The following is a 24,346-nucleotide window of genomic DNA, read 5'->3' as shown; positions in this document are numbered from 1 at the left end:
AAAAAAAAAACGTTAAGATTGCAGTTCAAAATCACAAGAGTAAGGAAACGGGACGTTAAGGTGGCACTTAACGCATTTGAATATGCATCTCACTCAGTAAAGGAATGTTTTTTGTTTTTTTTCTAGAACAGCGCCACGGAGAATGAGGACCAAACTCTGCTTCTTTGTCTTGTTATTGTCATAGTTCCTAAGAACAGCTGACGGCACAATATTCTGTATACCAATAAACACACCCACGTAATGTCCCTCTGGGCAGTCTTGGTGGAGCATTTGTCATGTGATTAGTCATTGCTGATGTCATATCTGATGAGGTGCATGGGCATAATAGGGGTGAGATAACGTCCCATTTCCTGACTTTTGTGATTTTGAACTGCAACCTAAAGTTTTTGTTACTGAATAATATATATATATATATATATATATATATATATTGTAAAAGATTTGCACTTCACTTGGGTTCGTTGCCCCTTTAAAAATAGACCCAATACACAGAAATGGATTTTAAGCGCTGGTGCGCTATTTTTAATCAACACAAAAATCAAACAAAACACACAAAATAAACACCTAGCTCGGTACGAGCACTAACTAACACACAGGAACACCCTGGCTAACACGGGACAGCTACACTGTTTCCCCGTTCCTTACAAAACACACTGGCTTTTTTACAGCACTTACTTTTTAGCTCATGACTGCCAGGAAGCAGAGCACACCTTTCTGCCTCCTTCTCCTCAGCAGCCTTGAGCAGACTAGCTGCCTCTCTTAAATACCCTGCACCTGGTTTTAATTTAACAATAGCTACCAGGTGCAGGGGATAATTAATAATAAAACAATTAACAAATCAATGAAACAATCAACCAAAACAATTAAACTAAACAAATGTGCATTCCACACATGTTTTCCACTCAGGGAGGCTTTAACCCCCTCCCTGCTGTGTTACACTTCCCCCCCCTTGTCTTTTCAAGACACCGGCCACTCGACGGCCACCTCCCTCCACCCTTAAAAGACCACCCACCCTCAAGTCCAGCAATGTCAATTGTCGCCCTCTTCCACGGGCGGGCTTGAGGGTGGGTTGGTCCCTCCGGCGTTTCCAGGGATGGACCTAGGACCGACGAGGAGGGACCCAGACGGCTTGTCCAGGGCGACCACAGCGCAGGCCGGTGACCGGGAGCCAGGACTGGCAGGCAGAGGCGCGTGGCTGTGGACCGGCGCAGCGACGTCTTGAATCTCAGGGGGAGTGGAGCAGTAGGTAGGCGGAATGGAGCAATCAGCAGGGGGAGCGCCAGCGACGTCTGCCTTTTGCGCAGTGACGTCTTCATCCTGCGCAGCGACGTCTGGGATTCCAGGGGGAGTGAAGCAAGGGACCAGGCAGGCGACTGTGCCTGGCTGTACTGCGACCTGGGAGCCAGGTCAAGCGGAGGGAGGTCTGGGCATTCCGGCCTGGTGTCCACGCTGCCGGGACAAGGGACCTCCCACGGCAACGCCGGACTGGCTTGCAGGGGAGGCGGCACATCCTCCCCCTTGACTTCCACCGGTGACTCTGGCAACAGTGGCTCCTCCCCTCTGGGCTCTGAAAGCGGCGGCTCCTCCCCTCTGGGCTCTGGAAGCGGCGGCTCCTCCCCTCTGGGCTCTGGAAGCGGTGGCTCCTCCCCTCTGGGCTCTGGAAGCGGCGGCTCCTCCCCTCTGGGCTCTGGAAGCGGCGGCTCCTCCCCTCTGGGCTCTGGAAGCGGCGGCTCCTCCCCTCTGGGCTCTGGAAGCGGCGGCTCCTCCCCTCTGGGCTCTGGAGACTGCGGAGCTACGCTAGCCTGCTCCCATTCCAGGAGTAACCGCTCCAATTCGGTTGGCTCCCGCTCCTGTCTCTTCTGCGGTGCCAACCCCATCTCTCTCTCCCATCTCTCCAGCTGCTCCTTCTGAGCAGCGGCCTTTCTATTAATCTGCTCGATCAGGTACCATAAATCCATCTTTCTGGGTCGTAGGGGCGCCCACACTTTCTGACACCAAATGTAAAAAGGTTTGCACTTCACTTGGGTTCGTTGCCCCTTTAAAAATAGACCCAATACACAGAAATGGATTTTAAGCGCTGGTGCGCTATTTTTAATCAACACAAAAATCAAACAAAACACACAAAATAAACACCTAGCTCGGTACGAGCACTAACTAACACACAGGAACACCCTGGCTAACACGGGACAGCTACACTGTTTCCCCGTTCCTTACAAAACACACTGGCTTTTTTACAGCACTTACTTTTTAGCTCATGACTGCCAGGAAGCAGAGCACACCTTTCTGCCTCCTTCTCCTCAGCAGCCTTGAGCAGACTAGCTGCCTCTCTTAAATACCCTGCACCTGGTTTTAATTTAACAATAGCTACCAGGTGCAGGGGATAATTAATAATAAAACAATTAACAAATCAATGAAACAATCAACCAAAACAATTAAACTAAACAAATGTGCATTCCACACATGTTTTCCACTCAGGGAGGCTTTAACCCCCTCCCTGCTGTGTTACAATATATATATATATATATATATATATATATATATATATATATATATATATATATATATACTTCTCCACTCAGTACATCTTCAAGGCGCCTCACTGAACCAAAGGAGAGATATGGGACCTGGGTTCTTCTCACTGTTGCCTAATATTAAATGTTAAAGATATCGGGGTGTAAGGGCTATATGCAAATGTATAGATAAATGTTGAAGTATGTAATGCTCTGCTCTAATACAAAAGTATGCGCTGATGCTAAGTTTTTATTTATTTTTTTTGGTTTTGAGATACATGGCTGCTGTAGTGATCCAGCAATGGGGTTACTAAGTAAAGTACCCCAGGGGTCAACATTTTGGATCCAAACAATGTGGATGAAAGAGGAGGCCATGCAAAGTGTGGTTGCACTGCCTGCTGCGGGGTCCGAATGCATGAAGGAACAGACAGACAGACAAACTTTATTCTTTATATATTAAGATAATACTATGGGGATAATATGAATAATAATAAAATACCATTTTATATATATATATTTTTTTTTTACCAGTGGTACCACGTTTTTTAATTATACCAAAAGTAACCCCGGGATCCCCAAAATAAAATATCAGTCCCAGAAATATTATTTCAGAAAGTCTCTTTCTTTTGTTTGAATAAATGTATCAACCAAAAAAATTACATAAGCTTTTCCAAAAAAATAAATCTTCTTTGTAGTTTTTAAAATAATATTTTAAACTTCCGTTGTTGTGAAACAATATTTATAGAACAGTTGAATTTATTTAATTCAATACTTAAGCAACCCATTCATTTCAAGGGAAAAAAATATCTTATTGGCTTCACTCCAGTGGAATATATATTTTTACACAGTCCGAATTTCCACTGAAGACTTTAAACTCTGGGTTCTCTTCAGTTATCTTTTCCACCTTCCAGGTCAGGATGTTTTTTTTTTTTTCTCGGGCAGAGAATATTCTTTTAATGTTTTTATTATTATTTATTTTTCTTCTCTCGGTCCTTAGACAGCAGTCTGCGCCTCACTCCTCTCTCCTCTCTCCTCTCTCCTCTCTCCTCTCTCCTCACTCCTCTCTCCTCTCTCCTCTCTCCTCTCTCCCCACTCCTCTCTCCTCTCTCCTCTCTCCTCTCTCCTCACTCCTCTCTCCTCTCTCCTCTCTCCTCACTCCTCTCTCCTCACTCCTCTCTCCTCTCTCCTCTCTCCTCACTCCTCTCTCCTCACTCCTCTCTCCTCTCTCCTCTCTCCTCACTCCTCACTCCCCTCTCCTCTCTCCTCTCTCCTCTCTCCTCACTCCTCTCTCCTCACTCCTCTCTCCTCTCTCCTCACTCCTCTCTCCTCTCTCCTCACTCCTCACTCCTCTCTCCTCTCTCCTCTCTCCTCTCTCCTCACTCCTCTCTCCTCACTCCTCTCTCCTCTCTCCTCACTCCTCTCTCCTCACTCCTCTCTCCTCACTCCTCTCTCCTCTCTCCTCACTCCTCACTCCTCTCTCCTCTCTCCTCACTCCTCTCTCCTCTCTCCTCTCTCCTCACTCCTCTCTCCTCACTCCTCTCTCCTCACTCCTCACTCCTCTCTCCTCTCTCCTCACTCCTATCTCCTCACTCCTCTCTCCTCTCTCCTCACTCCTCTCTCCTCTCTCCTCTCTCCTCTTGGCATGCGCTCCCCATGATTGTTTGCGTCCCACACTCTCTAGTGTCCCCCCAACAACACAGTTCTGCACCGGTTGTTCCTGGACCAATCCAGCAGAGCCTATTTAGTAAATTATTTTTCTATAGCTATCTGTTGGGCTCAGGAAAACAATCATAGCCAGTAGAAATGCAGTAGAGTTAACTGAACTTCTAGTCTCTGCAAAAAGTACAGGTAAATCCCCAAGCTTGGCAAGGGGGTTACACGCACACACACAGACACACACACACACACAGACACACACACACACACACACACACATATATATATATAAGCAATGGGGTGATTTTATAAATGTACACTCTAATGTATATATACTGTATAATGTTGTATTATTTTGAACCCCTTGTCTCCACACTCTCTGCAGGGTCTCTGTTTGTGACGAGGACAAGCTGACCCACAACGAGTTCATTGGTGAATCACGCATTGCCTTGCGGAGGCTGAAGGCCAATCAAATCAAGAGATTCAGCATCTGCCTGGAACATCTGCCTCCTGTAAGGACCTCTCCTATTGGCTCCACTGACTGTGCTACTCCCACTCTTTTTCTCTCTCTTTCTTTTTGTTGCTCATTCTCTCACTCTTTCTTTTTGTTGCTCATTCTCTCACTCTTTCTCTCTCACTCAAGTTTAAGTTTAAATACTTGATTGGCAGGGGTGTAGTGCTGCGGGGTCAGCAGGGAGCACATCGCTTCGTACTTCACGTGTAGAATATTTAACTGTTTAATATATGGAGACATATATACAATAACCCATACAAATAAGCAAAGAATACAATAACCATACGAAACCCTTGAGAGAAATAAATGAAAAAATGTGTGCCTCTGGTCTGGAGCAACAGTTCTGAATAATGTGTAACAGAGGTGAAGGCAACCTGTATCAGTGCTGTGCTGAGGTGTCAGCATTCCACAATTAGATGTAACAATTGAAACAGTTCTTATTTTTAGACCCGTATATCAGAAATCAAGTAGATAAAATAAGCTAAACATTTATTTAAAAGATAAAAGGAACAGAAACAGTCCAGAGAAATAATGTCTGAAAGGGAGTTGACGGAGGAAGCGAGTTGAAGTAGGTAGGAAATGAAAGAACGACCTTGCGGGATGATTCTCATTGCGTAGTTGAGGTGACCGAAGAGAAACATGAGGACAATTTTAGTGCACGGGCTCCAGAAATAAAAGAAGAAATGACAGTAACAATATGGTCGATTTTTTCCTGGGGGAGTGAGGCTTTAAAGGAATTAGAATCAATGTTGATACTCAGAAATTCCAGAAATTCAAATCATGTGGAGGGGCCTTGGCTAATGGGGTCCCTAACTTAGAAAAACAGATTTTTGAGAATAGATATGTTGTATGGGTGGGGTTTATGGAAAATTGATTACAAGGAAATCATCTAAAAAATGGAGCAGGAACGGAATATGATAGTTATTTAGGAGTATTGAGCAGAGCACTTCTGAGATGGTGTTGAAGATTTTTGGACTACTCTACAACCAAAGGTAAGGTGAGCAGAAAAGTAGAATTATTACACCACTGAACTCCAAAGAGATGCCATAACGCGGGATCTATAGGCATAATTTTGAAAGCGTTAGATATGTCAGCTTTTGAGAGCCACACGTTGTGGCCTACTATTTTTAAGAGAAAAATAGCATGGTCAATTGTAGCATACTGGATGGAAAAATCATGGGAAATTAAACTGTTGATGCTGGGAGAGGAGGAATTGTGGGGAGCGGTGAGATCTATGATAGAGTCTCTTTTTGCCTGAAAATTTTCTTGCTGCTATGCTGCTATGCTGTATTGAAAGGACTGATCATGAACTGATTGTCTATTTCCTTTTGCAAAAGGACATTTACAGAAGCAGGGTCAAAGGTGGCAGAGAGTAGGTTGTTGCAGTAAGGAGGAGAGAGGAAAAGCATCTGGTAGAAAACCCATTGGATAGACCGTTAGAGCTAGGAAACAAAGTGTGGTCAGGATGATTGCGCAGTTCTGATTTGAGAGCTTGAATATTGATTGGAGCGGATAGGAATTTTAAAAGTAATACGTTGGAAACGTTTTCTTTTGGTTTTTGGGAAGAAATTAAGGGTTTAGGTCTGTGGGGGCTCTGGAATGAGCTTCACCACAGTTACTACAGATGTGTAGGTAATTACAATAAGAAAAAGAGCATGCACCAAGGTGAAATTATTGCATACCTGGCAGCCGTCTGCAAAGATGGTGGTGCGACCGCGGATGTTTTTTTTAAGTGTGAGGGAGCAAAAAAGACAGAAGGAGTTTCATTATTATTATTAATTTCTTAGCAGACACCCTTATCCAGGGTGACTTACAATTGTTACAAGATATCACATTATTTTTTACATATAATTACCCATTTACACAGTTGGGTTTTTACTGGAGCAATTTAGGTAAAGTACCTTGCTCAAGGGTACAGCAGCAGTGTCCCCCACAAGGGATTGAACCCACAACCCTCCGGTCAGAAGTCCAGAGCCCTAACCACTACTCCACACTGCTGCTGGGAGATGGGCGGAGTAAGAGGCAGACTGAGTAAGAGAGCAAGCTATGAGCTATGAGAAGTAGAGCCACATACAGAACATGCCAGGAGTCATAAGCCAGTGAAGAAACATGAAAAAAGATCCTGGTTTAAACGTCCCAGTACAGGCACTGATTTCATTGCAAGAGGCATGTGTTGGCTTTACCAGAAAAAGCTTTTTGGTAATCATAAAAAGTGGAACCTCCAAAATTGATGGAAAGATTGAGGATGATGGATAAATCGTCATCTAGTTCACAGCGGCGATCAGGGTAGACGTCACAAATAATGTCTCTAAATGTCTAAAAGCTAGAATAAATTCTGAAATTGTAGGTATTTTAAATAACCTGGTTCTGATGAGTTTAAAGTGACAGAAAGATCGGCACAATCAACTGTCCTGTTGCAAACAGAGTCAAGGGTGTTAGTGAGTAAAGAGACGGGGTTAATATCTACACCTGATAGAATTTGCTGGTGCAGCGAGAGAGATGGGTTTTGGGTTTAAGAAAAGTGTGTTGTCGGGAGGAGGCAGAGGAACCGTGGTGCTGAGAGAAACCCGTAGGAAGCTGTGGGAGGGAGCAGGGTGTGAGAGAAGAAAGATTGAAGGACTGAGGAAGGCTGTTATACAGAGGACAGAATATCGGGAGGGGGGATACAGGGGCCTGTAGAAAGCCCACAGAGGTCAAACAAGAGGGAGGGAGCATGTTGGATGCCCACAGCAGACAGAAAGGAGGATGAACAGCTGCTGGAGCCTGTTGCACGTTGAAGCAGATCTTGAGGATTGTGGAGACTGCCATGGAGACCGAGAAAGCTGGGGATGGAATTATTGCAGATGGAATCAGCAGCCGGGGGTAACCAAAGCAGGTTGTGTCGCAGGAGGATTCTGTTCGGGAGGAACAGTAAATAAATCTTTGTTGTCAGAGATACTGTAATCCAGTATAACTTCCATGGCGAAAGAACAAATGCGAAAGGAAGGGTGAGTAAACAGGTTATTTATGCTAGCTGTAATTATTCAATTTGGATACCATTAGATGAAGTGATAAATGTGTGTGGGTTTGTCCATCCTCCCGAACCTTAGTTGTAAACTTAATGATGTTATTCCACTTTGTGTAAAGTAGCAAAATAAATCAATCAAACCGAGGGGTTGTTGGAGAAAACTGCACATAAAACTTTTCGAGAACGAAAGAGCTGCGTGTTAGTATAACGGTATGTTTGTCGCACTATTTTTAGTCCACACACATATTGAAACCAGTAGGAAAGAAAATAAATGCAAAATACAGACTAACACTTTTAAAAGCTTCTGGAGACCAACAATTTTATAAGCTTCTGGAAACTAACTAAGTTGTCTTTCTTCACCGATAACAGGAACAGCAAGTCACCACCATACCTGGCTTTTTTGTGCTTTTATACCTAACAAGTAACAAGCTCCCAAAGCAAGGCAAGCTCCGCCCCCAACTACGGATAGCAGACTGGGCCAAATACAACCGTGCATAGCCAGAAAATTACCGTATTAACCCTAATATAAAAGGATACTAAGACATGAATTATACCAGATGCCAAAGGAGTTTTTAAAAAACTAGGCAACAACAAAAATAATATATGGAGCTAAAAACAAAGATGCATTCACAATGAAATAGATTGCCTGGCCAGGCTCACTGCCATTCATTTAAGAATTCTTCTTGCAGCACATTGTGTGGCGGGTAATACGTTTACTTATACATTATAAAGTGCATAAAAAATAAAGTTTAATGTTTTAATTTGTTTTAATAAAATGTAGCTATTAAGGCTTCATACAGCCTTACAGTGTCTCATAAAATACATGAAGAGTTGTAGTGCCAGATACCACGAGTTATCCGGGAATTGCTATCCTTCATCGTGCTTAACCACTTGAGTGGGTCAGTGATGAGATTGAATGAATGTCCCAATAGGTAATAGCATAAGGTCTGAGTGGCCCATTTAATGGCCAGACTTTCCTTTTCGATGACACAGTAGTTACCCTCCCGTGGGAGCATTCTTTTTACTTATGTAGAGGATGGGGTGTTCTACTCCGTCGACCTGCTGGGACAAGACTGCCCCCAGACCAACATCTGAAGCATCGGAGTGGATCATGAATTCCTTATCAAAATCTGGTGTGATAAGAGTAGGGGCTTGGCAGACTCTCTGCTTAATGGTATCAAACACCCCCTGACATTCTTCTGTCCATTTAATTGAATTTGGTGCACACTTTTTGGTCAGGTTCACCAAAGGGTTGACCACTGTGGCATATTCAGGGATAAATCTTTGGTAATAACCAGCCAACCCCAAGAGAGACCTCACCTGGGACTTGGTTTTCGGGATTGCCAGATGGGGGAAGTAACTGTTCCCCCATCTGAATGCTCTGAGAGCTAGGGGCTTCTATACAAGATCCAAAATCATCCTCGCCTGGGGCTATAAATAAGGCCTCCCTTGCCTGCCAGGGCTTCAGTAAATTTATGTAGTAAATTTCCTGTTCATTGCGGCAATCGGGCTGTCTAATTTCATAATTCACTTTCCCTATAGCCCGAATCACCTTATATGGCCCCTGCCATTTCGTACACAGTTTGGATTCTGAAGTGGAAAGAAATAACAGGACCTTGTGTCCTGGTTGAAAGGTCCAAATCTGTGCATTTTGTATTGTACTGCTGCTGTTGCGGGTGCTGAGCTGATTTTAGATTGTCCTGGGCCAAACGACCGACCAAATCCAGGCGATTTCTGAGTAGGAGCACATGCTTCACTACATTTTTGGACGAGCCTTTGTGCTCTTCCCACCCCTCTCTCAACAGATCGAGGATGCCGCGAGGCTGTCGGCCGTACAAGAGCTCGAAGGGGAGAAACCTGTCGAACTCTGCGGCACCTCTCTCACTGCAAAAAGGAGGTAGGGAAGAAACGTTGCCCAATGTTTTTGCTCTTGGTTCACAAACCCTCTCATCATCTGCTTTAGTGTCTGATTAACATATATCTCTTTGGGGATCTCTACTCTAGACATAATCTGCACTAATTCCTTGTATTGCAGCTGTACTAGTGACCTCAATGGAATTGACTCCTGGTATCACGTTGCATAATCTACCACCATTAATATATGGTATACCCGGAGTCAGAAGGTAGCAAAGGGCGTACAATGTCCATTGCAATGCGTTCAAAGGGAGTGGAAATTATTGAAAGTGGGATGAAAGGGGCGGGGCGCACTCGACCCGGCGCTACTTGCTGGCAGTCTAAGCATGTGGCTACATATTTCAACACTTCCTTATGATGTCCTACCAAATAAAATCAGGCCAATATGCATTCCCTAGTTTTATCAGCTCCCAGGTGCCCCGCAAATGACCTCGGGCTGATAAGACTGAGGAACCATCAATTGTGTTACAGGCTGTCCTGTTCACGTGGCAGGGTTCACCTTGATAATGAAGTGTGGACCTTGCCCTCTTTGTAATGAAGTGTGGATATACTAGCGCCCCAGTGCCTTCAACATCCTTACCTTCAATAGACCGGACCTGTCCCCAAGCGAGCACTAGTGTGGGGTTGTTGTGTTGGTCCCACACTAGGTCCGCGCTTCGGTCCCACATGGCCGGTATATTGAGAGGGGCCAGAGTAACATCTGTCCGGTTGGCCCAGTAACCTCGTCCTCTCGGTCACACTGCGTAGCAACTCCCTTTGATTGCCGTTTGATACCAGACGAGTTTTCTCCCACCAGGCACCAACATCGTCTCACTGATGAACCTTTCCATTTTTCGATCCGTCTCTCTTTCTTTGTTTTTCTAGGACAAAAAAGGGAAGAAAACAAGTCGCTTGTAAGGGGAAAATCTCACCAATCGTGTCCCCTTGTTTGTCTGCCACATTTATGTGTACGGTCGGGACTTTCCTTTTTAATTAGTTGTGTATAGTCTCGCCAGTCCCGGACCTGAATTACTGTGTGTGGCAGTCTTTCCACCACCTCCACTACGAGGTGACACTGCATCGGCCTTACCGATAGATATGATTTTAGTGTCGGGTGATATGTCTTGTGTGATGGCACCTGGAACAGATAGGAGGGGCAGATAGCACTGGGGTTACATATCTGTCCCGCTGCTGATAAGGCAGCAGGTCAGGGGCATTGAATCTACCCCAGCTGGGGACCAGCCATCGCCTCCATGGTGTTGAGGTTAAGCTGCCCATTGGGGTCGGAGGTCTGGATCGCAGCGAGATGAGGGATGGAGGTGGAGCCAGTCCCCTGCTGCTCGGTGGTGAGGGAGAGGTCAGTAGGCTGGCCTGGGAGGATATCAGGGAGTCCTCAGCCAGGTTACAAGCTGCTTTGAGGGTGGCCGGATTGTGACACTGTACCCACACCTGACCACTGACTACATGGCACAATTGTTCCAAGGCAATGGCTTTGCACATTTGTACTTCCGTTTTCCTGAGGGAGCAAAGCCAATGCACCATGTGGTCGCATAATCACTGTGCAATCACCCTGGGGCGGGTCTCTGATGTCCGCTGGTACTCCCTGAAGCACTCCCGATGTGTTTCCCCCATGATGCTGGTAGGCTGCTTTAGATACAGTGCTACGAAAATAACGGACCATGTAGCTTCTGATATGTGAAAGAAAATCTGTCAGCACCTTGTCCATAACAACTGCAAAATTTCTGTAGTCATCGATGAATCATCAAGTCTGAGCAGCAAGTCAGCACTTATTGTTTATCTGAAGTGTGAAAGTGACAAAAACGAGGAGCCTCATTTCATGTTCCTCGATCTAATTGAATTACAAGATCAAAAAGCTGACACTGTGCTTGAGCAACTATTTAAGTGTTTGGATAAATACAGATTCTATGATAACTATTTGAAACAACTATTTGCTTGGCAGAAAATAGCTCAGAGAATCACTGCAAAATACCCTGATATCATTGTTTGGCATTGCTTGAATCTCACACTGGAGTTGGCAGTAGGGGATGTTATTTACAAAATCAAGGGCATTAATAATTTTCAGTTATTTATGTACAAATTATATTGTGTATGCAGTCTCCCCAAAATTAATGAGAACTGGCTGAGTGTGCTGCACAATTGGATCAACAAATAATGAAAATCGGCAGTGTTCTCAGCACTAGATGGGTTGCAAGTTATTTTTTGACAGTCTCCACATTGTGTTACAGTTACGACGCTCTTTGTGATCATTTTCGACGTGCAATGAATGACACAAGAAGGACATATGATGGACTGCTTAGGAGGCTATCATCTAAACAGTTTTTGCTAGATCTAGCGCTGATGTATGATACCCTATGTGAACTTTCCCTTCTTTCTGTGTGTCTGCAGAGACAAGACATTACGACAGTGCAAGCGGACAAACTCATTCGCCGTAGTATTTGTTTCATAGGAGCACTCAAGGAATGACCTGGAACAAAAAGCTCTCGAGGCTATACATTGAAGTTTAATGGTGGTGTTTTAATCATGTGTGTATCAGTCTATGAAACTGGTTATAAAAATATGTATTTATTTATTTATCTTTAACATAAATAGCTGTAAGTCTAGTGCCTTGCATATGCTCTTGCTTTACAGTAATACCTCAATACCTGATTGTCTGAATTTGTAATGAATTGGTACACTTGTACATTAACTACTGTAGCGTGATACACTGCGGTTCTGTTGACGACAGGCAGCGTGGTAGGATTGAGGGTAGATGACAGCGACCCCTCACTTCTAATATAGCACTACACCACTGTTGATTGGCATGACAAGTTCAACAAGTATTGCCGCAGATACACTGCATTAACACAAAGGAACAGACCGGTGCTCGAATTACTGGGGGGCCAAGGGGGGCCGGGCCTCCTTGTTTCTTTTAAGGGCCCCTTCACTTTTTTATCCGTGTTTGGCCCCCTTACTTCCCACCAGGGATGCCAGAAATCTGCTTCCTATATTTTGTGGGGAAAGTGACTGGAGATGCAACAAATCAAACAGCAGGATGAAGGAAATGCGTGCAGCAAGAGACTGAGAGATTTATTTTATATAGTGCCTTTCATTACAGAAATCTCAAAGCACTTTATAGAAAGATTAAAACAAACCTATAAACAGTAAACACATTACAAAAACACCAGTTGATAAAAATAAGTCTTTAGTCCAGATTTAAAAGCCTCAGTAGGGCACCCCCAGGGCGACTTACAACTGTTACAAGATATCACATTATTTTTACATACAATAACATTATTTTTTACACATTGTTTTTACATACAATTACCCATTTATACAGTTGGGTTTTTACTAGAGCAATCCAGGTAAAGTATCTTGCTCAAGGGTACAACAGCAATGGCCCCCACCTGGGATTGAACCCATAACCCACCGGTCAAGAGTCCAGAGCCCTAACCACTACTCCACACTGCTGCCCATAATGACAGAGCATGTCCTTAAGACAGATTGGACCAAAGCTGTGTAAGGTTTGTTTCAAAAGTCAGCAGCAAGATCTTGTAATCGATTCTGAATTTTACTGGCAACCAATGAAGAGTGCTAAGATTGGGGATATGTGATTATGCTTTCTTGTTCTCGTCAAAACCTGTGCCGCACTATTTTGCACATACTGTAGCCTATGAATTAGTTTTGAAGAGACACTAGAAAGCAGAGCATTACAATAATCCAACCTTGATGAAATAAAGGCATGTATTAGTTTCTTGAGATCAGGCACAGATAAAGATGAAGTAGGGGGGGCAATGTTTCGTAAATGAAAGAAGGACACTCTGCAGGTACAGAGAAAGAAGAGAAGATACTTTTTTGATCTCTTATGTGGGCTATGCCCTACTGGACTTCCAAATAGGTGGGGTCATGATCCCAGAACAAGGGCTGGTAATTGCACGAGATGACTGTGTGGGAGCTGAGACTGCGATATTAAGTATGAATATGATCGCAGCAAGCTGGACAGAGTTGTTTGGGACGTAATTCTGTGGTTCTTTCATCGCAGACAGATACTACTTCAGATTGCCAGTGAGTATGAGGAGCCACCCAAAAGGATGAACCATCGGGATCTGTACATTCTGCTAACCACCGACCTATCAAGGTACCCCCACAAAGTGAAGTGGTGGTATGGGCAAGGGCCCCTATGGGACCAGGAGGACAGAGATACTGTGGCTTAGCTGAAGCTGTGAATGAAGTAGAAGTGGTTCAGGTTGCTCAGACCCTGGGAACTGTGATGCATGGGAGGATCCCTGTGAGAGTAAGGAACTTGAACCCCTTTCCCGTCCAATTGTATTGGCACCAGAAACTCGCTACAATTTCCCCCATCAACCCCATGGAGGTACAAGGAGAACGTGCTCTAACTCTGACAGAGTTGAGCCCCAGTGTGGTGGAAGCTGGAGTCAAGACCCTCAACCAGCAAGATGCCACAGGTGAGGGATTTCTTTGCAGGGCGAGAGACTGACACCTCAGCAACAAGAACAGTTGGACATGCTGCAGGAGTGGCAGTCTGTGTTCTTGCAACATGAAGAAGATTATGGGAGGATTGCAGTGATGAAACACAGGATGCATTGCACTAGCTGCATCCTACATAAATCAAGGTCGGAGAGTAAGGCACCATTGGTCCCCATTAAGACTAGTGCCCCTTTAGAGATCAAAACCATTGATTTTCTGACAGAGTACAACAGATATGTATCAGAATATCCTAGTTATGACCGATTTATTCACCAGATTTGAATGTGTGGTCCCCACTAGGGATCAGACTGCACGTACTACAGCTAAAGCCCTGTGGTTCCATGTACTGCAGTCTTTTGGATGCCCAGAGCGGTTTCATTCAGACCAGGGAGCTAATTTTGAGTCCACCCTAATAAGAGAACTTTGCCAGTATTATGGCTATACAAACAGCCGGACCACCCCATACCATCCTCAATGAAACAATCTGTGTGACTGTTTTAATAAGACCTTATTGAACCTATTAGGCATTTTAGAGTTGGAACAACAGCATTGGTGGGCAGAGATGCTCCCAGAGTTGGTACATGCCTATTATAATTCAGTACACGCGTTCACTGGTTATTTGCTGTTTTATCTAATGTTTGGGAGACATGCCCGCCATCCCGCAGATGTGACATTAGGGACAGCTGCTAGGCCCAAAGGTGGAGGGACAGAGTCTTGGGGCCACCATGAGCTATTAACTATGGCATATGGTAAAGCAAGCCAGCAGGCAGCAAAGGCGGCTGGACGGGCAAAGGTTAATTATGACAGAGTAGCAAAGGGTGCCCCATTATTACCTGGAAAATGTGTTGGTGAGGGATTTCTGTAGACGTGGGAAAGGCAAGTTGTCTGATCGTTGGGAGAAAGAGCCTTATATTGTAGTTGGCTCTACAGAACCAGGCTGTCCCGTATATAGGTTGCAACCAAAAGGGAAGGCAGGTCCAGACAGAACCTTGCATCTGAACCATCTTTGTCCAAGTATTTGGTTTCCTGATAGAGCCACCAAGAGAACCAGATAATGTTAGGGAAGAGCCTCAAGTCGCTTGGGGGTATTTATTTGTCCAGCTCCCACAGGCTAGATTGGATTTAGTACCAGAGGAGCCAAGAGAACTAAGGCAGGCCACTGGTCAGGTACAGATAAATTGATTATTTATAGCCAGGGACGGCCACCGACAAAGCCGGGGAGAATGTTGCAGCGTGAACTTTCATGAAGGATTTGTTTGATTTTTGACATGTTTTATTTAAGTATTTATTTATATACTATGTCACTTATTTAGTTATAGTTTGCACAGTAGTTTGATTTAAACATTTACTTTTTATTATTTCTGTTATTGATTTCACCTGGTTGTGTTTTATTCCCACCCTGAAACCAGAGACTAATTAAGCACCAGCACCTGAAACTAATGAGCGGCCGGCCACTCAGCTTAAAAGCCATCTGGTCAATCAGAAAAGATAGACACAGCGAGAGAAAGAAAAAGAAACAGTTTCAATAGCCAGTTTGTGGTCATTGAGTCTTTATCTAGTTAACCGTTTGCGGTCCTATGTTCTGGTCCGACATAAAAACATAAGAACATAAGAAAATTTACAAACGAGAGCAGGCCATTCAGCCCATCTTGCTGGTTTGGTTGGTAGTAGCTTATTGATCCTAGAATCTCATCAAGCAGATTCTTGAAGGATCCCAGGGTGTCAGCCTCAACAACATTACTGGGGAGTTGGCTCCATACCCTCACAATTCTCTGTGTAAAAAAGTGCCTCCTATTTTCTGTTCTGAATGCCCCTTTATCTAATCTCCATTTGTGACCCCTGCTCCTTGTTTCTTTTTTCAGGTAAAAAAAGTCCCCTGGGTTGACATTGTCTATACCTTTTAGGATTTTGAATGCTTGAATTAGATCACCGCGTAGTCTTCTTTGTTCAAGACTGAATAGATTCAATTCTTTTAGCCTGTCTGCATACAACATGCCTTTTAAACCCAGGATAATTCTGGTTGCTCTTCTTTGCACTCTTTCTAGAGCAGCAATATCCTTTTTGTAACAAGGTGACCAGAACTGAACACAATATTCTAAATGAGGTCTTACTAATGCATTGTAAAGTTTTAACATTACTTCCCTTGATTTAAATTCAACACTTCTCACAATATATCCGAGCATCTTGGCCTTTTTTTATAGCTTCCCCACATTGTCTAGATGAAGACATTTCTGAGTCAACATAAACTCCTACGTCTTTTTCATAGTTCCCTTCTTCAATTTCAGTATCTCCCATATGATATTTATAATGCACATTTTTATTGCCTGCGTGCAGTACTTTACACTTTTCTCTATTAAATGTCATTTGCCAGGTGTCTGCCCAGTTCTGAATGCTGTCTAGATCATTTTGAATTACCTTTTAAATGACCTTTTGAATGAAAAAGACGTAAAGCACAGGTCTCTAGTCGTTTTTTCTCTGGAATAAGCCAAGAAAACCATTCAATGGCCGAGTGAGACCGATAGAAGCCGAGAAAAACCGAAAAAAAAGGGGCGGATCTGAGCAATACGCATAGCCCCGGCACCACAGAGATAACATGGACATAAACAAACAAGACAGCTGCTTCTGCATCCAGCGCTCAGAGAATATCACAGACATTTACAGAGCTTTTTGAGATGTTATAGTAATAAAATAATGACTTGGATCGTATTATTGAGTTTGGTGATAAAACAAGTGATCAGGAGATGATTTATCAGTATACACGACTATGAAGAGGTATGTGAAAAATACAGCCAACAGGGGCTGGAGATGCAGTACTGAGTGTCCTGTTGATATGCAGTGCCTTTTAAACCTATTTTACTGTGAAAAAACAGCGCGTCTAAAATAAACTGCGCGCCTGAGATGCGCTGAATAAATGGACCGCAAAGGGTTAATACATTTTTGTTTTTGGGGTTTTTGATGATAATGAGATTCTCTGCCAGAGTGTACCCTCTGTTGAGTTTATTTTGCTGTTTAATCTGTTCTCTCCTGTAGAGGGTGTAGTTTTCTACAGGGCAGAGCCTAGTGCTTTTTTTTTCAGTGCCTCATGTCTGATGGACTCAGTGCCAAGGCTCTCCTGGATATTAATGGCAGTTTTGGAGGAGAGGCATTCCATGTAGGAGTGTAACCCTGGTTTAAGTGCATTGTCTGAGACTGATTCCAGTGCTGGGAAGTGGAGGGAGTTTGGGCTGCTTTCTGAATTGAGTTCTTCTTTTCTGTATGGGGATCAGCAGAGGGACTCTCCCCAGCTCTGCTCTGCAGCCATTGTTGGAGGATTCTCTGTGTGTGTGCAGGACCTCTTTACAGAACAGAAGGTGTGTGATTTCTGTGGGGGTTTATCCTACTTTGAGTAATCTGCACTCATGGTTGAACCCCAGACTTCACTCACATAGAGCAGGATTGGCTGAATTATGATGTCAAACATCTTGAATAATAATGCTGTAGGAATATTAAATGCAGCCAGTGTTTTTAATGGTGTAGTATGCTCTGAGAGCTTTCTCTTTTAGTGCTTTGATTGCCAGATTGTAACCTCCTAATGTGCTTAATGTGAGACCAAGTTAGCTGTATGAGAGGCTGTGGTCTATTTCTGTGTTTGCTGAAATAGAATTTAATTTTTTTCGTGGTTGTTGTTGGGCTTTATTTGGAACACCACGATTCTAGTCTTGTTAGGTTGACCTCTAGAGCCCGTGTTTTACAGCAGGCCTCCAGCAGTGTCAGGTTGTGCTGCAGACCCTCCTGTGTGAGGAACAGGAGGACCCAGTAGGACCAGGTCATCTGCGTCCAGCAGGTACTTCACCTCAGTGTGAGGAACAGGAGGACCCAGTAGGACCAGGTCATCTGCGTACAGCAGGCACTTCACCTCAGTGTGAGGGACAGGAGGACCAGGTCATCTATGTACAGCAGGCACTTCACCTCAGTGTGAGGAACAGGGCTGTTCAAACAGACCGGGCAGATCATTGATAGCAGTGTTGAAGAGAGTGGCGCTGAGGCTGCAGCCCTGCCTCACTCTTCTCTCCTGTCTAAAGGGACCTGACTGCTTGCCATTAATCATTACTTTACACTATATCGCTGAGTACACAGATTAAATTGTATTGTGCACTTTTCCACCAATCCCTGACTGTAGCAGCTTGAGGTACAGTCCAGGGTGACAAATAGAATCAAATGCTTTATTGAAATCAATAAAACAGGCGAATATCTCGCCTTTGTTTGAGTTGTGTACATATTTGTTGATCAGTATGTTTAGAGTAAAGATGTGTTCAGCAGTCAGTGTTTTGGAAGGAAACCAATCTAGCTCTTATTTATAATGTTTTGAATCATTAGGAATTGGGATATTCTGTGATTTCTGATGATACAGAACAGTTTGCTGAGGTTACTCCCCACACAGACCGCATCTCCACTCTTATACATGGGGTGATGAGCCCCTCTCCCCTTGCTAAGGGAAGTGTCCAGAGAGCAGAGTTGCTGTACTTCAGCATCTCATTGAGGATCTGATCAGGTTTCAGTTTAGAATTGTGTTCTCTGATCTCATCAATGGTAATAGGGGTGTCTAGGGGGGTTTGGAGGTCTTTAATTGCTGTCTCTAGGGAGCTCGGTTTGTTTACAATGTCAGTTTGTTGGGGTGTGAGGGTGTCAGTTTGTATTCCTTTATACAGGCACTGAAAATGTTCTGTCCAAATTTGACTATTCTGTATTGCTAGGGGGGCTTTTCTCTCATTCTTTCTCTCTCACTCTTTCTCTCAATTTTTCTCTCACTTTCTCTCACTTTCTCTCGTTCTGTTCTTTTGCAGTTGCCCTCTCCCACTGCCATGTCCACGGCTCTCAGGGGAATTTCCTGTTACCTGAATGAGGTGAGGAGTCTGTCTGTGTGTCTGTCTGAGTGTCTGTCTGTGTGTCTATATGTCTGTCTGTCTGTGTGTCTATGTGTCTGTCTATCTGTCTGTCTGTCAGTCTGTGTGTCTGCATGTCTGTCTGTCTGTGTGTCTATGTGTGTGTCTATCTATGTGTCTGTCTGTCTGTCTGTCTGTCTGTGTGTGTCTATGTATTTGTGTGTCTATCTGTCTGTCTGAATGTCACTGAAGATCATTCAGGGTATAGGCACACTGTGGTCCCATTCTACCAACCTCACCCCATTGTAGCTGCCCCATACTTCTGCTACCATTGCCCCTCAGTGTAATAAAGAACCATTATTGTATTACCATTGCAGTGCCACTGCCTGTCTGCCATTGAAGATCATTTGTGTTATAAAAAGGGTATGGTTAGCATGATGTGGGGGGGAGGGGGGAGGGGGGAGAGAGGGAGGAGAGAGAGAAAGAATGGAGATGAATGAGTGGGTAGGGAATGCGCTTGAGGCTATTCTGTGTGTGAGAGGAATAAGAAACAGAGAAGGGGAGAGGAGGAGGGAGAGAGAGAGGGAGGATGGAGAGAGAAGAGAGAGAGGAGGAGGAGAAAATCGTGTGCCCAGAATAATAGCAGCCTGCAGCCTCCTCACTGGAAGTAAGAGCAGAGGCCTTTCAATACATCTGCTCTCAGTGTTATTTTTGACATATTTATATATAAATATTAAATATTGCTCTAAGCTTGCTGCATTATCTTTGGCAACGCTTGTGTGACCATCTGAATTTGAGAACAGGAGAGAGGGAGGGAGACACACAGAATGACAGTATATATTGAATCATGGATATGGAGTGAATGTAATGAGGGGGAGAGAGTGGAAAGAGGGAGAGGGAGGGAGAAGGAGAAAGATAGAGAGAGAGAGGCAGATAGAGAAGATGAGAGAGGGAAGGTGACAGGCAAAGGGAGAGGAGGAGAGAGAGAGAGAGAGAGAGAGAGAGAGAGAGAGAGAGAGAGAGAGAGAGAGAGTCTCTGTGTCTCTGTGCCAGTAAACAAATCTATATTAAAAGGTCACTGATTCGGGGGGTGGGTCGTCTTGTCAAAGTAAATCAAACAGCCTGGAAACATTCTCCCACACTGCAGAGTTAACTCCTCACTACCCACAGCAGAGAGGAATGCACATCCTGCACTGAGAGCTGACTTCATTACCACAGACCTGCTCTCCCCTCTTTTTATTCTCCTCTCCTCTCTCACCTCTCCTCTCTCATCTCCTCTCTCTCTCCTCTCCCCTCTCCTCTCTCCCCTATCTCCTCTCTCCTCTCTCCCCGTCTCTCATCTCCTTTCTCTCTCTCTCTCTCTCTCTCTCTCTCTCTCTCTCTCTCTCTCTCTCTCTCTCTCTCTCTCTCTCTGTCTCTCTCTTATCTCTCCTGTAAGGTTTATGTTCTTCAAAAGCAAGTCCAGATTTATCACTCCCATGAGAATAGCGTGCAGGAGTTTATATGTGCATCTGCAACGTATTTTAATAATGTATGCAGTTCTCTTTTTCACTGGCAGATGGCAGCAGTCCCTGAGAAATGTGCTTGACAGACAGGGCCATCTGTATATACACAGCTGGATGCCTGTGTATGTACAGAGAATAAAATGAGGAGATTACAGGTTGTAAGGAAGCCTTGTCAGGATTGGTACCGGTCAAAACAACCGATTTATTTATTGTACTTACACTTCATAGATAATAATGCATATAAGAGCGCTATACACCCGTGCCTAGATACAACATATGACATAATTGAAAATTTGCGAAGCTTTCTGATGTATATGTGCTAGATAAAGAGGTTAGCATTGATGAGGGTTTGAAATCTATCACACAAAAAATACATTCTAAAAAGTGATATGCCTGCACAAGTATTATAATGCTATTATAATGCTGCCATTGGAAAACAATTATGTTATGTTGTGATCTATATCAGGGGTCTGCCCAGTTGAGGTTTTGTTATCAATGTATTACATTTGAAAAAAACATTAATTACATCCGCCACCTTGGCACTTGCGCAGCCAGCTTCTGTGTTGTTGTTGCTGGAGTGGTTTTCTCACACCGCATGCAGTCTGTCAATGGTTGCTAGGCAACAGTTCCGAGGCACGCAGCCAAAGTCACGTGGAATTACGTAACCGCATGTGAAGTGCTGAGTCAGCGGAACGACAGAGGTGAAGTTGGCCAAATTAAATGAAGTGTTTGTTTTAATTTGTTAGAGAAATGTTTTTTTCCCTTGCTGGGAGCAAAATGTACAATTTAATAACCACATGTAATATTAAATGGGAAGTGTGTATTTAAAAAAAATATAGCAAAAATTGTTTTGAAAACTGTCAAAACTGCTTATTTGAGGGCTAAGAATGAAAAATCTGCAAAAAAAAAAAAAAAAGAGCATTTTTAACATGGAAATTGCCCAAATAAATGGGCAGCAGGGTGGTTAAATAAACTATATTGTATATTCCAGGATCCACCAGGTAAGACAGCTTGCAGCTTACTTTACTAGAGAGCAGCGAATGTTGGTTATGAGTGAAGCATACAGATAAATACAGGCACATACTGTATATGTATATATACATATACAAACGGGTGGCTAACAAGAGGGCAATCAGACTCTTTGAAATAGGGGTGTTTCACAAGGATGGCTGTAGGGGGTGACGTCAGACCAGAAACAAACACTGGCTTTTCACCGCCATATATACATAAATCATAATAAACAGCGCACGTATATATATATATATAGATACACATACACAAAGGGATGGGGCTCCCCGTCACAGGGTGGCACCATTATGTGGTGGGCAACAATGACAATGACAGAGGAGGCATGTCTGGCAAACAATGTGCTGATCAGAGATACAAAAGACTATTTGAAAGTGCAATCAAAAGTAGGTCCGGCACCATTGAAGATGTCATTAAAGACATGTTAATCACTTCAGGACAGACAATCACCACCTCCTCAAGACAATGACTGTGAGACCACCCTTGCAACTCTCCCAGGACTCACAGAATGCCGGTTCACACAAAATAGAGTCTGGCTCCATGACTGCAAAGAATATCCTTACACTCTCTTCTCTCCTCTCCTCTGTGTCAGGTGGAGCGGGAGGAGCAGCGCCCCCTGGAGGAGCGGGGCAGGCTGCTGCTCTCTCTGCAGTTCCTCTCGGGAAGAGGGGGTCTTCTCGTGGGGATCCTGCGCTGTGCTCACCTGGCAGCCATGGACGTCAACGGCTTCTCCGACCCCTACGTGAAAACGTGTGTCTGTCTGTTGTGTGTCTGTGTCTGCCTGCCTGTCTCTGTCTCTATCAGTGTGTCTGTGTGTCTCTGTCTCAGTCAGTGTGTTTGTGTCTCTGTCTCTTTGTCTATCAGTGTGTGTGTCTCTGTCTCTGTTTCTATCAGTGTGTGTGTATGTCTCTGTCACTCTGTCTCTATCACTGTGTATGTGTCTTTGTCTCTCTGTCTCTGTCAGTGTGTGTGTCTCTGTCTCTCTGTTTCTATCAGTGTGCGTGTCTGTCTCTGTCTTTCTGTTTCTATCAGTGTGTGTGTCTGTCTCTGTCTCTCTGTCTCTATCACTGTGTATGTGTCTTTGTTTCTCTGTCAGTGTGTGTGTCTGCCTCTGTCTCTATCAGTGTGTGTGTCTCTGTCTCTCTGTTTCTATCAGTGTGTGTGTGTATGTCTCTGTCACTCTGTCTCTATCACTGTGTATGTGTCTTTGTCTCTCTGTCTCTGTCAGTGTGCGTGTCTCTGTCTCTCTGTTTCTATCAGTGTGCGTGTCTGTCTCTGGCTCTCTCTCTATCAGTGTGTATGTGTGTTTGTCTCTCTGTTTCTATCAGTGTGTGTGTGTCTTTGTTTCTCTCTTCGTTTCTGATTTCTGGTTTTTTTTTTTTTCAGGTACCTGAAACCTGACGTCCACAAGAAATCCAAACATAAAACCATTGTGAAGAAGAAAACTCTCAACCCTGAATTCAACGAGGTGAGAAACAAGCAGAGACACAGACACTGATAGAGACACACACACACAGACACTGATAGAGACACACACACACAGACACTGATAGAGACACACACACAGAGACACTGATAGAGACACACACACACACAGACACTGATAGAGACATGCACACACAGACACTGATAGACACACACACACAGACACTGATAGAGACACACACAGAGAGACACTGATAGAGACACACACACACAGACACTGATAGAGACACACACACAGACACTGATAGAGACACACACACACAGACACTGATAGATACAGATACACACATACACTGATAGAGACACAGTCTAATCAGTACTTTCTGTTTTCTACATGTCAACCACTCCCTAATCCATGTGCATGCATTTCCTTGAATCCCTACTGCGTTCAGTTTGAGAATTAACAGACACTGATAGAGACACAGACACAGACACTGATAGACACAGATACATACAGACACTGATACAGACACAGACACTGATAGAGACACGCACACACTTACACTGATAGAGACACACAGACTGACATTGATAGGCACAGATACATACAGGCACTGATATAGACACACACACACACATACACTAATAGAGACACAAACAGACACTGATAGACACAGATACACACAGACACAGAGACACAGACACTGATAAAGACACAGACAGACACTGGTAGAGACAGATAGACACAGACACTGAGAGACACAGACACACAGACAGATAGATAGATAGGAGATAGATAGCTGTGTGTTTGTGTGTGTGTGTGTGTGTATATATATAAATATATATTGTAATAGTTACCATTAAGTGTATTATTAAATATTTTTAAGTAAACGCTTACTGCTATTGTACTGTGATTTATTACATGGGTTTAAATGTTTTATTATAGAATATAATGTAACCAGCTGAGTAATTTCATAGTTATCTCATTTGTTAATAGGTTAACCCTACTATTAGGTTTTGGGTCTATTTGACCCGACTCGAGTTTCCAATTAGCTTAAATGCTATTTTTCTTTTCATTTTCTGTATTATATTTTATACTGGGGGTCATGAACTTATACACAGAAAACAGAACCTTTGAGATGTTTTTTTTTTTTTTTTTTTTTTTGAACAGGTCATGTATACAGATAAGATGTTTTGGGTCACTGTGACCCGTGGCATTTATCTGTGTAGAATTGTGTGCAGGAATAAAGCAAACTTCTTTAATTTGTTATTTTATTATTATTATTATTATTATTATTATTATTATTATTATTATTATTATTATTATTATTATTATTATCATATTCGTATTATTATTTCTGGAAATGGCTTCACCTGTCTGGAGATATTTATAAACAAAAAACCAACAATATACTATATATATATCTAGAAGGCAGAGCCTAATTTTCGGTGTCATTATTGCA

The 24,346-nt window shown here is 43.5% G+C and overlaps 1 protein-coding gene across 1 annotated transcript in view; it reads left to right on the top strand.

The window, feature by feature from the left end:
* Positions 1-24,346, top strand: part of doc2a (double C2-like domains, alpha) — an 86,248-nt gene that overhangs the window by 51,757 nt on the left and 10,145 nt on the right. Inside the window, exons 6-9 of the mRNA XM_033998207.3 lie at positions 4,552-4,678; positions 18,889-18,948; positions 22,051-22,208; positions 22,845-22,926. Of these exons, the coding sequence (XP_033854098.1) occupies positions 4,552-4,678; positions 18,889-18,948; positions 22,051-22,208; positions 22,845-22,926 (427 nt within the window). The remainder of the gene's footprint in view (positions 1-4,551; positions 4,679-18,888; positions 18,949-22,050; positions 22,209-22,844; positions 22,927-24,346) is intronic.

This window comes from Acipenser ruthenus, chromosome 44, assembly GCF_902713425.1.
Source record: "Acipenser ruthenus chromosome 44, fAciRut3.2 maternal haplotype, whole genome shotgun sequence".
Classification (NCBI taxonomy): domain Eukaryota; kingdom Metazoa; phylum Chordata; class Actinopteri; order Acipenseriformes; family Acipenseridae; genus Acipenser; species Acipenser ruthenus.
Note: the sequence above shows the minus strand (reverse complement) of the source record. Positions and strands in the feature narration are given on the sequence as shown.